The sequence below is a fragment of the Aythya fuligula genome, chromosome 2 (assembly GCF_009819795.1).
Source record: "Aythya fuligula isolate bAytFul2 chromosome 2, bAytFul2.pri, whole genome shotgun sequence".
Classification (NCBI taxonomy): Eukaryota; Metazoa; Chordata; class Aves; order Anseriformes; family Anatidae; genus Aythya; species Aythya fuligula.
Genome location: NC_045560.1, coordinates 146138037 through 146151468, shown reverse-complemented (window position 1 = coordinate 146151468; position 13432 = coordinate 146138037). Strand labels below are relative to the sequence as shown.

Sequence of the window (13432 nt, the reverse complement as noted above, 5' to 3'; positions counted from 1 at the left end):
AACAAATAAAACTCATGAACACTGAAGCATTTTAGATCAGTGGGGTATTGTTTTTCATTATTTTAACATGACCTCTTAAATGTCCAAGACAGATAAATACACTTCCTGGGATATAATTTTTTTTTTTTTTTTTTTTTTTTGTTAGGCAATCTTCAAATCACTTGATCAAATCAATTGATCAGCAATGGCTATTCCTACCGTTTCACTGAGTGGAGAGACTTAGCATGAGATTAATTTTATATTATTTTAGCAAGCTCACTGGCAGGCAGTCAATCCTCCGAGCTCCCTCTACAGTCCACAAAGAGAACATGAGATTTTAAAGATGTGCTTAATTATACAGCTACAGGCTGCTAGCTCTAATTTGGCTTGTTCATAGGAATAACAGTGTTAACTCCAGTGATTTAAACCAATATAATGAGTATTTAGTAAATATTGGCAGATAAACTGTTCCTCTCACAGCTTCTTGGTAGGTTTCTTTGATATCAGCTTAATACCTTCTGGTCAGAGAATAGCTGTTCATACTAGTATATAAACTGGGATTGGTAATGGAAAAAACAGGGCAGAATTTTCCTGCAGGTCCCACTAAATGTTATATCTATACTAAAGAATCATATTACAAAATTTAGCATGGTAGAAATAGCTAGCATGGCTTTTTGAAACAAGAGTTAATACAAAAGGCTTTCATACCAAAGAATTATGCTACCAGGCTAGAAACAGTAACTGAATTCCTTCTCTGTCCATCTCCCAGCATGCTTATAAATTTAATAAAAATAGAATGAAAATATACTATGACTTGGACTAGAAATAAAAAAATAGGGTAATTTTATTATTTCCTGCTTTTTTTTTTACTACTCTTGAAATTATATTGGAAAGCAGAAAGGGTGAAACCATGATTCTACTGAAATTGATTGTAGATTTTACTCACTGTGAGATTTTCACTCTAATGCTGTGTATCTAGTTAAGGAGACTGACAGTTGGTCTCCTTATAGAGTGGGGGAAAAAAAAAAAAGATATTAGCAAAACTTATATTTATTTTTCATTATTCTTTGAGAATTGTGCAAGCACAGAAAAAAAAAAAAAAAAAGTGCTTTGAATTCTGGATAGTGGGTTTTAAAGCTAAAGATATAGCTAAATGTACCCAAAATAGAAACAAATTATTTAGGAGAGTATGGGTAAGAGCTGGTATTATGTCTCTGTTCCACTGACAAAACTTAAAAAGCAGTTAGTGTATTAGTTCTTCTTTAGATTTGCGCTTAGTACAAGCTCCTGCCACGAAGCTAAGACAAAGCAGGCAATTATATTTTTAACTTTAGCCAGCAAATACATGCTTTGAAGTGTCTCTTGCAAATCAGGTATATAGATTACATCCTGTCTTTTTGGAAGAATAGAATAGAACAGAACAGAACAGAACCCTGTCTTAATAATTTGATCTCTTTCTATGGGAAGGTCACCCACTTAGTGGATGAAGAGAATGTAGTAGACGCAATCTTTCTGTCTGTAAGGCCCTCACAATACCCTTCTGCACAAATTTTCCATGAGCTGAACAGGCTTATGCTACACAGGATGACGAACTGGCTCAACCATAGAGCTCAACATGTGAATGGAGCTACATCTGGCTGGTGGATGGTCACCAGCAGTGTTCCCAGGGCTCAATTCTAGGGCCAATTCTGTTCAACATTTTTATCAATAATATCAATTTTAACTGTTTTTATCTGGATGCAGGAGTGGAATGCATCCACAGCAAGTTCACTAACCATACTAAACTGGGAGTTGCTGTTGGATCTCTTGAGATTTTTCGGATTTTTCAAAGGCCACCTAGACAAGGACCTGGGCAACCAACGGTAGGTGGCTCTGTTTGAGCAAGGGGAGGTGGATCAGATGGCCTCCAGAAGTCTTTTCCAACCTCAACCAGTCTCTGATTCTGTGAAAACAAATTTAATAGCATCTCTCTTTAGAATGTTTTTGGATGTTTAACTACCACATTAGACAAATTTGTATCAGGCTCAATGCAGGGAGCATGTTGCTTGAATGGAGTCCTATAGCTGAAACAGTCCTGAAAGTAGATACAAACGTCTCTACTAGGTATACGTGCTGTAGGATGTATTGTTGTCTAACTCCAACATCACTTATTGAAGTTGCACTAACCTTTGCTAATACTGAAAACCATTAATTACATAAACAAATAAAAGGTTTGGAACAATCCTTTGCTAGTACTGGCAAAGGAAAGGTAATAAATTTGTTCAGAGAGCATGGGATGAATGGGTCTACCAGCATGTTCTGTGCTTGTTTCACCAAGAGGTCAGCCAGCACATACCACTGTACAGACCCATACACTGAATGTTGGGTGATTGTTGTGCTTTAGCCTGGCAGGCAACTGGGCACCACTCAGCCACTCACTCACTCTCCCCAGGTGGGACAGGGAACAGAATCAGAGAGGTAAAAGTGCGAGGACTCATGGGATGAGACAAGGACAGTTCACCAGGCAAAGCAAAAGCCACACGCAAAGGCAAAGCAAAGCAAAGTAAGGAATTTGTTGCCCGTCCCACCAGCAGGCAGGTGCCAGCCACCCCCAGGCCAGCAGGGCTCCCCACGTAGTGGTGCCTTGGGAAGACAAACGCCACCACTCCCAGCACCTCCCTGCCTCCTTCTTTCCCCCAGCTGCCATTGCTGAGCATCCCCGTGGTGTGGGATGTCCCTTTGGGTATTTGGGGCCAGCTGTCCTGGCTATGCCCCCTCCAGCTCCTGGGGCAACCCCAGCCCCTCGCTGGCAGGGCAGCACAAGGAGCTGGGAAGTTCTTGGCTCTGGGTGAGCGCTGCTCTGCAACAACTGAAACATCAGTGTGTTATCAGCATTATTCTCAACCTAAATCCAAAGCACAGCATCATACAAACCTCTATGAGGAAAATTAACTCTATCCCTGCCAAAACCATAACAGTGATATTCTTTGAAATGTCGAGATGGGAACATGGGAAATTATGAAAATATATTGTTGATATTTCAATAATTTAATTTTGCTCAACCTGAATAATTTAACTTTGCTTGTGTGGGAAAATCATAGCCCTGAGACACAGAAGTTCAGCATTTTACTATTGGTGTTTACTCATAAAAATGTCTCAGGTTTGACATATGGCTGTTGTGTTATAGTTAAATTATCATCATGGCCTCTTGCAGGAACACGCTGAAATTGGCTCAGCCTGAGCTAGTAACTGTCCGTATTAAAGTCAAACTAATCTAAATGAGTATAACAAAAGTGATACCAGATGAAAAGCTGTATCAACTAAGGCAAACTAAAAATAGCCACTGAATTGGTATTATGTATATAGTCTGAAAGACTGTAGAGAACTAGGTCAGATCTTTGGCTCCTTTTTTTTCCAGATGAAACATTTGTGTTCCTTTCCAGAAGATATTTTCCTGCTGAAATGCTACAGCATTGTAAGAAGACAAGCAGATTGTAAGAGTTCCGGTGCTAATAAAGGTAGCTAATATGAACAATGTAGCACTTTCCTGTTTTGAAGGTTGTAGTGCTTGTAAGAATGCAGCTCCTTCCTCCTAAAATGGGTTGAACACATGGAGATTATGTAGAGAAGCACTAAGGCAGGTTTTAGAGAGTATTTTGGCACTGGATGTGCTGAAGTGAAGACCATAGTTTAAAGTGGTGAGGAAATTTTTGTTGGCAAAAGGAATTACTCAAGCCAGAATTAGACTCATAGCACATACAGCCCCTTTTCAAAGGAAGTGATGGATGATTCACAAGAAGTGTCTCAGCAGAGAGTACGGTTTACTTTTCTTCTAAAATATCAGAAATTAATGTTTGTCTTTGGAAGGGGAAAAAAAAGCGAACTTAAGAGTGGATGATCTCAAGGTACAAGGAGCCATGGGTTCATATCCCAGACGAGCTCTTCAACTTGCCTGCGAAGAGAAAGCTGCCCATTGAAAAGCTTCTCTCAAAGAGGTGCCTGCATTTTGCTTGTAAGATCCAATAGAAGGAAAACATAAGGAATTATGTGAAAATCAAGATAAGATAAAGTGAAAGCAGAGGGATAAAGGAAAAGCAATGCGACAACGATAAACTAGTGCTCAAGCATAAATGACCTTGGGTGTGAAGGGATTAGAGGAGCTGTCAGAGCAGTGACTGAGTGAACCATTTTGCTTCTTAGGAAATCAGTAGTTGACTACATTCTTCTCTAATTACTCCTGGCTCGAGACTAGCTGGGTTTTATTCATCCAGATGCTTTAAATTTGGCCAGACAATCAAATGCTGCATTATTTGGCAGTATCTCTTGAGAAGTAAGATGCATGTAATTTACAAGATGATCCTGAGAAATACTTGATAGCTTGTGTTGTATCAAAAGTGTTGTAGAAACCAGCCTGAACCTCAGGGAGGCAGATAGCAATGTGGAGTGAAAGTAGCTGATATACTTTTTACCCCTTTCCCAGATTCTAACCTGCTCCTTAGCCACTTAGAGGAGTCCTGGCCTCACGCCCTCCGACACTCGGCATTTCCTAGCACATAAGGTTACTGGGGTGCAAAACTAGGAAGATCTTTACAAATTATCTACATCAGGAATTAACCAGTGCAAGGACAGTGTGCATGCAGTGCCATGTTCCTAATGAGGGGCAAGACACATCTTGTTCTGTTTAGCCCACATAAAGCAGTCAGGGATGTTTGGATAACAATAGCAATGACTACAAAGAAGTTTATCGTTGGTACAGTTACGGAGGAGAAGCATGCAAGAGTCCAGGTAAGTACCAAAGACATATCTAACATTAACTGAACCAGTATGGGTTTTAACACTAGGGCCTCATCTTTTTAAGGATGACTTAAGTGTTACTAAAAATATTTCAGCTGCTGATGCTTGCTCACAGCTAACTTTATGTGGGCTCCATTGGCTAAAATGGGCACTTAGATGTCTACATGTAGACGCCAAATTCAGGTGTCTTAATTTGGAGCTGAATTCCACTGTGTGTCACAGGAATTTCCCAACTGGAGCTTGCCAGCTCCTTCAAAGAACACTCAGTGTTTTGTTGTTGTTGTTTCTTTGCTTGTTTTTTCCCCCAAAAAGCTGTTCCCTACTATGTAATTGTAGAACCAAGACCATGGTTGTGGCATAAATACTACACTGCTATCTCTAACAGAGAGACACACCAGGCTAAGCTTGACCCCACAGTCTAAGCAGCTGAATTTTGCCTGATTGCACTTTGTACCTGTTTACACGCTCCTATTAAGTACATGATTTCACATACGTGAAGCTGCCACTCCCAGGCTCTATGTTCCCTGTGTATATGATATATAGCACAATCAGGGTGATAGGCTGATTTGTGAGGCAGAAATACTGCAAGATGCAACTAAATACTTTGTCAGCACTTCAGACACAAACTCGAACTCCAAACTGCACAACTTTTCTTCCTCTCCACCACTATGTTTCAGGGCAGGTTGCTTCCAAATACTTATTTACATCATCCTGTCTCCCAGATTAACTTACTCACAAGACTGGGCCTTTTGATTTTACGAGTCTGCAGACTCTTTATCTTCCCATTGGCTTTACCTATTATAATTCCATTGGTTAAAAGAAGAAGTTAATCATTAGTTAAAAGAAGACAAAAACCAACACAACATTAGAAAAATATTTTGAATCACATAAAGTTTATTTACTTAGTAGAGAAAAGTTATATTACAATATATACAGTTTCTATTTACATATACACCTTTCTAATTAATGAAGCACCATATGATACAGTTAGTGTTTTAGAGGAATTTACAGCAATTTTTTTTTTGCACCCAAATACTTCTATCTACAGACACACATTGCTTAGAACCAAGTTCATTTAAGACACTGACTTCAGTGGGTTTTGGATTAGGCTGCTAATGAAGCTACCAAAGAGAAATTTAATTGCTGTCAGCTATCAATCTCCTATGCTTCAGGATAAGAGATCTTAGCTACGTCATTTCTGAGGATATGTGCAAAATTAACCTCAGAGAAAGTCAAGAGGTACAGAAAGAAGATATATTATAAGCCACAAGAATTCAACACTCTCATCAGAAAGATTTTTATGGTTACCAGAAAGAATTTCATTAGAATGGAAGAAAGAACAGTGTGTAAATGTTTATACACATTATGCAAAGTGAAGTTAAGAACCCGGAATCTTATGTGGCACACTATCATGAATTCTCCAAGGAATTCATTTATTATTAAAAAGCCCAGTCTTATTCCTACCAAAGTTTGTGGCATTATCCCCTAAACTCAAAGGGAAAGACTAGCTGTTCTCTTTGTAATCTCCATGCCACTGTTAAGAAAAAAAGAAGGCTCTGTCCAAGGTACAGTTTCCTTCAAGTGAATAAAAGACATTTGGAGAGGGGGAAATGTCAAATGAGGTATTCAATAAACTACAGGAAAAACAAAAGCACTTAGTTTTGAAAAAATCTTAGATATTTTACATATGCAATTATTACATTCACCTGATTGTGGGTCAAGTTTTGTATGAACTACATACCTTTTGGGCAACACAAATCATGCATTTCATATTTTTGCTTCGCTAGATGCAGGATCTAACTGCTGGAAGAAAGCGTTGTTACTCTGAGGACAGTTACTATGACAGACACAGGTGTTGATCAACATCATCGGCTTTTTTAGGAATTTGCCCTGAGGACAGCGGAACTCAACTTGAATCGTTTTGGTGTTGTGTGGAGTACAGCATCGCCCATCACTGCAGAGGCCACAGTAACGCGGTTTGTACATCTGCACACTAGTGCAGTTCTTGTATTCAAAGCGAACAGCTTTCAGGGACTTCTTCGTTCGGATACATTTTTTCCCTTTCTAAGAGAAATATGAAAAGACATTAGATATAACATTGCATAAAACAGAAAGCGGTTAAACATTGACCATCAGGGATATAGGTCTACTCTGAAAACTGAAATTTGTTCTTTGCTAGTTCTACATCAGTAGGACTTTGCAGTTATTTCAATAGTTACTTACTGGTTCTCATCCCTGCAAGTTCTCACCTTGATGTCAGTATGTTATTGGCAGAGTAATAAATGACAAATAATTAAAGCCCACTGTTGTCATCTGAGGCAAGACAAGCCAACATTCATTATGAAAATGGAAAAAAATTCTCAGGTAACTGTAGTTCCATCAGAAAATGAGGAAGCCAAACAACCAAGTTACAGGACTCGATTCAGGAAGAAAAAAGAAGGCTAAAACAAACCTCTGAAGACTTGCCCCAATCTTGAGACCCAAGGCAGAACCAACTTTATCCAAGTTATTCTTAACAGATGCTTGTCCAACTTGTCCTTGGACGTCTTCAGTGACAGAGACGCCACAACTGCACTGTACAATCCAGGTTCGCTATTTTTACCACGTGGAAGGTTTTCTCTTGTCTTAATTTTCTTGCAGTCTAAGCTCACCCCTTCTTGTCATGTCCACCATGGACTCAGCACTGTTATGGGAACTCATGTTTGTTCCCTTGTTTTCAGAAAAAGTGAAGTTTAATCAATTTTTCATTAGAAGAATATTTTCTAGACCTCTGACCATTCCTGTTAATCTCCCTGCCTCTTTCCAAATGTTTCACATCCTTCTTAGACACAGCATTCAAAACTGCATAGAGTATTCAGCAAAGGCCTTAGCAATGCTTTCCAGTGTGAGAACGTTACAAAATTGATGGTCTCTTCCCTAACTAGATGTTATTCTCTCTGACAGCCAACACTTGTGTAAGGTGTAGTAGCAGCAAAAAAAAACCTCAGCTCCCTTAGAAACACATTTATTGCCCCTTAAGTGTCAGGGTTGGGTTTGCTTTTGGCAAAGCATCATAAGGACTAAGAAAACGTTTAGTTTACCCAAGCAGATTTTGCAGGATTTCACACATTTCTCTGCAGTTCTAAGATGCTCACTGAACTAGAAATCTGATCTGTTTGGGATGGCTCAAATGATGTGCAGCACAAAGCTGCTGAACATATGTGGCAAATCTAATGCTTTTCAAAAATAATGGGCTTGCTGCCCATATGCTAAAAGGTGCATTTGCACACACTTGTACCTGGAGCATTCTAGACTCTAATATTGCAACTGTAGCATCGCAGCTGAAGAGATCCTGCTCCCTGTCACTGCTTGCAGCTTACCTTATCAGATGGCTCTTCGTTTTCACAAGGTCTCATCATGCAAAGGCGTGTCTGCTTCACCATCTCACACTGCTGATTTCTGTTGGTGACACGGGTGGAAAAGCCCATTCCACAGCTTTTGGAACAAGCGCTCCATTCTGTTGTTTGTTCAATACAATTGGCACTTGAATCAGACACATCGATCCCAAGTGTGGCCTCCTGTCTGTATGCTGGAGACAAAACCCCACAGAACTTTATTACAGGAAAAACTTATGGGAAAGCCCAGTAACTAACTGACCTCTACTACATGTGGGACGAAACAAGAGACCAAAAAAAAGGTCCAAAATTCATGCTTTAGGAATTTTAACATCTGCTTGTTTAGGAGCCCTGGATGGTTACTACCTACGTCTAAAAGTCAACTGAAAGGTGCATGCCATCAGAACAGTGCTTCAGCTAGTCTTTAATCATCATTCTTTCCGATGGGAACATATTACAAATCTGTTCTAAAGCTGTCACAAAAATATTTGTATTAGATATGACTTGAGAGAGGTTGGATGATTCATCTAAACTAATAAACAGCAGGGAAGTAAACTGCTGTATTCCCACAGTCATAAAGTAACGCAACCTTGTCAACTATTGACAGATTATAGATGGGTGATAGAGGGGAGGAAGGAAGGAAGGAAGGAAGGAAGAAATTTCCAGCTGTTATCAGTTGCTCAAAGCCACCACCAACTCTGAATACCTGTTCTGCCCTCATGGATGTGTTAAGCTGCATTATGCAAATATTGCTAACTGTATAGTTTGGTTCAGCAGTTATCATATGAGCAAACAGAATGCTGTCTCAGTCACATGAGACAGTCACATGAATTTTCCTGCATTACTCCTACAGCTTTGGCTGTTAAGCTTCCTTAGATATGCATTTTTGTCTTTTGAAAGATAAAGATCCAAAAAGGTGGCTTTCCAAGACAGATGGCCACTGCTAGAAAGAATCCAGATAATCAATCTGTAGGTATTATAAGGATTACCTTGTCAGTCAAAAATAAAAAATTAAAAATCAAAGAAAATGAAAGATAGTAGAAAGTCAGCAAGCTTTTCATTTACATTTTATGTGTCTTACATCCGACACTTTGGAGAATTCTGAAAAGTTGTTAGAGCTTTTCTTCCTGGATCATTCTTTAATTGTTTTTCAAATGGATTAGCTGAGTTTCAGCATAAGTAACTCCTTAACACCACAAAGAGCAGTGACTGGAAGAGAATGCAGAGCCCTCTACTCTCAGTAAAAGTAGCTTGCGAAAATTCATGTTGAACTGATAGCCTGATTTAAAGGGGAGGGACACATAATTCAGTAAGAAAACAGGTAAAAACATTACGTAGTCTATTTTTTTTTCAATTATAAAAGCACTTTGAGTTGTGTTTTGGAATTTTTTTGTTTTCAGATCCACTTGCTGTACTTATAACTACTGCTTCTCCAAGTATTTTGTAATGTTTTTAATGCCAACAATAATGATGAGAGCTCTAGCACAGACAGAAAGGAATTTGCTGGCATTTTAGCTACCAGGCTGACCACTTGTAATAGCTGGGGAATTTCAGGGGGTAAGGGGGGGGGGTGGAAGTCTTTTGTAGACTAAGCTGTTAAAGTGGTATTTATGATGTAACATATTCTTGCAGGGCAAACAGCAAGACTGCAGTTTTGAGTACAGGGGCAAAATAATGTTTAGAGGATTATGAGTTTGTCCCTGTTTTATTCCACTCACAGAACTACCCCGTAGCAGACAAACAGAAATCCCAGAACTGGAAACTAACTCAGGTAAACTACATTTTAAAACTGTGGTGCACAATTCATCCTCTGACTATCTTTTCTTTACCTATTCATTCATAACCTTTACATTCATAGCCTTTATTCATAGCCTGTGTTATACTTACTGGTCACTATAGAGGAGGAAAAATCAAAAAGAAGGAGCACAAAGCAACATGTTTTAGGATTTTGCAAGCCCACGGATATTCCCAGTGTATCACCTTCTCTCCCAGTGTGATTATAAGCTTTAGTTTCCTCACCGGCCATAGCGAAACCTCCCAAAATCACTTCGTCCTTCGGGTCACAGATCCACTTCTCGCAGCACTCTCCGGGCACTTCAACCTTCCTGGGGAAGGGGCAGTCCGGGCCGGGGAGCAGCAGGTCGAGGTTGCAGCGGGGCAGGCAGCCGATCTGCCCGTCCCGGCAGGTGCACTGGTACTTGCAGCTGGGCTGGAAGGTCTCCCCGTTGCGGTAGATCATCCCGTCGAACACGCAGTTATCCCCTTCCAGCACTGCCGAGGAAAATGAATTAAGATCACCCCGACGGCACGCTCAGCACCCTCCCACCCCTCACTGCCGGACCCCGGGGGTCTCCCTTTAACCTCCCCCTTTTAGGCGGGGAGCCGCAGGCTGGGGGCACTGCCCGCGGCCCCCCGCCCGCCTTACCCATGCAGATGCCGGTGTCGCCGCTGTCGTCGGGGCCGCGGTCGCAGTAGAGGCCGCCGCTCTCGTCGCAGGGCAGCAGCGGGGAGCAGCTCTCGCCTCGCTGCCGGGCGCACACCGGGCAGCAGGAGCAGCCGTCCAGCACCGCCGGCACCCCCGGGGCGCAGCGCGGAGCCTCCCCCGGGCACCCCCCGCTGCACGGCCGGGGACACTCCGCCTCCCGGCCGTCCACCTAACGGGGAACAAAACGGGGAAAAATCGGGTCAGGGCGGCGGCGGCTCCCCCCTCTGACAGCCCCGCTTGCAGCCCCGCACTTGCCTCGCACAGGCGGAGGAGGAGCGGCAGCAGCAGGGCGGCCAAGCCCTGCCCGCCGCCCGGCACCATGCTCCCAGCCGCCGCCTCCCCGCCGAGCTGTGGCGGCAGAGCCATTGCGGCCGCTTTTATAAGAGACGGCGGGGAGCGATTTCCACCCCCCTTTTCTCTGTCCCGCCGGAGGCGGGGAGCTGGAGCTGGAGCTGGAGCCGAGCTTGGCTCCCCCCGGCTCCTCCTGCCCCTCAGCGCCGGGTCCTGGCCCGCCATGACCCGCAGAGGGCCCGGCCCCGCTCCCTCTGAGGCCCTCAGTGTGCCCCATGAGGGGAGAGCCTTGCAGGTGTGACACCCCCTCGTCAATAAACTAATTTTTCAAGTTTTTAAGCACTGCTTGTTGCCACAAAGCATTGGCTTGCTGGGTTCAGGGCTGCACAGCGAGCTCCTCGCTGTCTGTGCAACATGAGGGGGTGATGGAGAATAAGGACCAACACAGCCATGGTACAGCATGGGGTGGTGATTTGGACATCACACACACACAGCCATGCTTACACTGGCCTCATCTGGGCATGCTGACATGTCAAGCCTCAGGAGTGCTTTGGAGAAGTAGCTCCAGTGCGCGGTTACCTGAGTGGTATCACAGAACCACAAAACGGTTGAGGTTGGAAGGGACCTCCGGAGATCATCTAGTCCAACCCCCCTGCTCAAGCAGGGTCACCTAGAGCATGTTGCACAGGATCACATCCCAGTGGGTTCTGGATATCTCCAAAGGAGACTCCACAACCTCTCTGGGTGGAGTCTCCTGCTTCACTGCTCTGTCACATGGTACCTTCAGTTACCTGAGTGTAGGTACCTGCAGTGATATAGGCAGAGCTTATGGGAGACTAAACCTGTTAACATGTTATCTGTGTCAGAAATTATCTTCTGCCCAAGGCAGGTGGCCTTGGGTCTCTCTAGGATATAGATGTTCTCCATCCACAGTTGTCTGAGGCAGGTAATATGCACTGGGTTCTGTTGCAGCTTGTTAAAGAAAAAATATTTGGAAAATAAACAGGCGTTGTAGACAGGCTAGTGAAAACAGGATGCCTTTTAAGCCTAAGACATGACACAAGTGGTACTCATGAATTTACAAGGCTGCTGTCACTCTAAGCCAAAGCAACGCTCAGTGCAGAACCAGCAATCACCAAAAGCAAGTTTTGTTTTGAACAAAAGTCACCTTGCCTTTCGTGATGCTGCGTGGGAACAGCTGGGTTTTTGGAAAAGGCTGTCATCTGGGCAAAGAGGAATATAGGGGTGTTCAAACCTTACTAACAGCTTGGGCATCAGTTTGAGGTTATTTCAGTTATCCACTGCTACAGAGGCCATTTCAGCTTCCTTATCTCCTTTTTTTTTTGTCCTCTTGCTTCTTTGCTTTCTTCTCAAATTTAGGCAATCAGTATAAAGCCATTTTTATAGTACCCTGCTTGTGAACAGAAGGACCAATGCTGTTGGCCAAGCTAATGTTGCATTTTGCTAAAAAGAAGCACTGCTGTTCCTGTAGTCTTCCCAGAAGCAAGGCTGTAAGCCAGAGGGGCACATGCAACATCTGTTTTTGCCTGTCCCGCTCTGTGTGACTCTGATGAGTTTTTTGGTAGCAATAATCACAGCCACGGAAAGTTACCTTCCCTTTAAATGAGAATACTTCACTCTTAAATATATTCCAGTCTATAAAAAAATGTTTCAGCGCATAAAACTGCAGAGAGAATAAAAGATTATTTACCAGCGTAGTTAATTTTGAAAAATCAACTGCTTTATCTTTATTCACTATATTTATTATGGTGCCATTTTCTTATAAAATACCAGATATAAAAATAACGTGATACTGCAGTTTAGTGCTGTAGGGACAAATTCCTTTTTCCAGACATTTCTGCTCCCAAAAAGCAGGCATAATTTGGACTCTTTTGGAATTACCCATTCTAAGATGCTGTTTCATCTTTCTGGAAGTGAATCTTTTTGTCCGTACTTGTTTTACAACTCTTTTAAGGCTGACATAATTTTTTCATATGAAAGCGCCCTTTGTTATTATTCAAAATAAAATAATGATCAGGTGGATGGTTTTATTGCTGGCTCAGCTGACAATGAATAGCACTTACTCATGCTATAAAACTAGTACATGCAAATGAATATTTTAGTTTCTCTGGGTTTGCTTTTTTATACTACTCTGTTTAATTGGGTTAATATTTGGGCTGCCACCTTGGGTCTTGGTTTTGCAAAGAGTAATATGTAAAGAAATTAAGAAATTAAATTAAAGAAATTAACTCTGCTCTTCACTTTGCAGGAAGACACGGTCGACGAACAGTGTTGAGAAGCGTGAATTCAGGAACAGAGTCCAGGAGTACAATTCCAACTCCAAGTATAAACATAAGGGATTTCCCAAGCCAAGGTCACAGGCAAGAAAAGTCTTGCATGGTACCTAGTAAAAGGAAAACAAGCTGGTTATCTACAGTTTCTAACTCTTCGGGATATAACCTGTACAGGTGTGTAAGATGCTAACTAGGGGCCATGCAGAACAAACACTGAAGTGTTCTATAATCTTAGC

The 13432-nt window shown here is 42.1% G+C and overlaps 1 protein-coding gene across 1 annotated transcript; it reads right to left on the bottom strand.

Moving 5' to 3' along the window:
• Positions 1 to 5626: 5626 nt before the first annotated feature.
• Positions 5627 to 11127, bottom strand: CCN3 (cellular communication network factor 3). Its single transcript, XM_032181160.1, has 5 exons — positions 10867 to 11127; positions 10552 to 10780; positions 10146 to 10397; positions 8112 to 8320; positions 5627 to 6816 (listed from the first exon to the last, which is right to left on the bottom strand). The coding sequence occupies exons 1-5, from the start codon at positions 11125 to 11127 to the stop codon at positions 6520 to 6522; spliced, it is 1248 nt and encodes a 415-aa protein (XP_032037051.1). The 3' UTR covers positions 5627 to 6519.
• Between the last annotated feature and the right edge of the window lie 2305 nt (positions 11128 to 13432).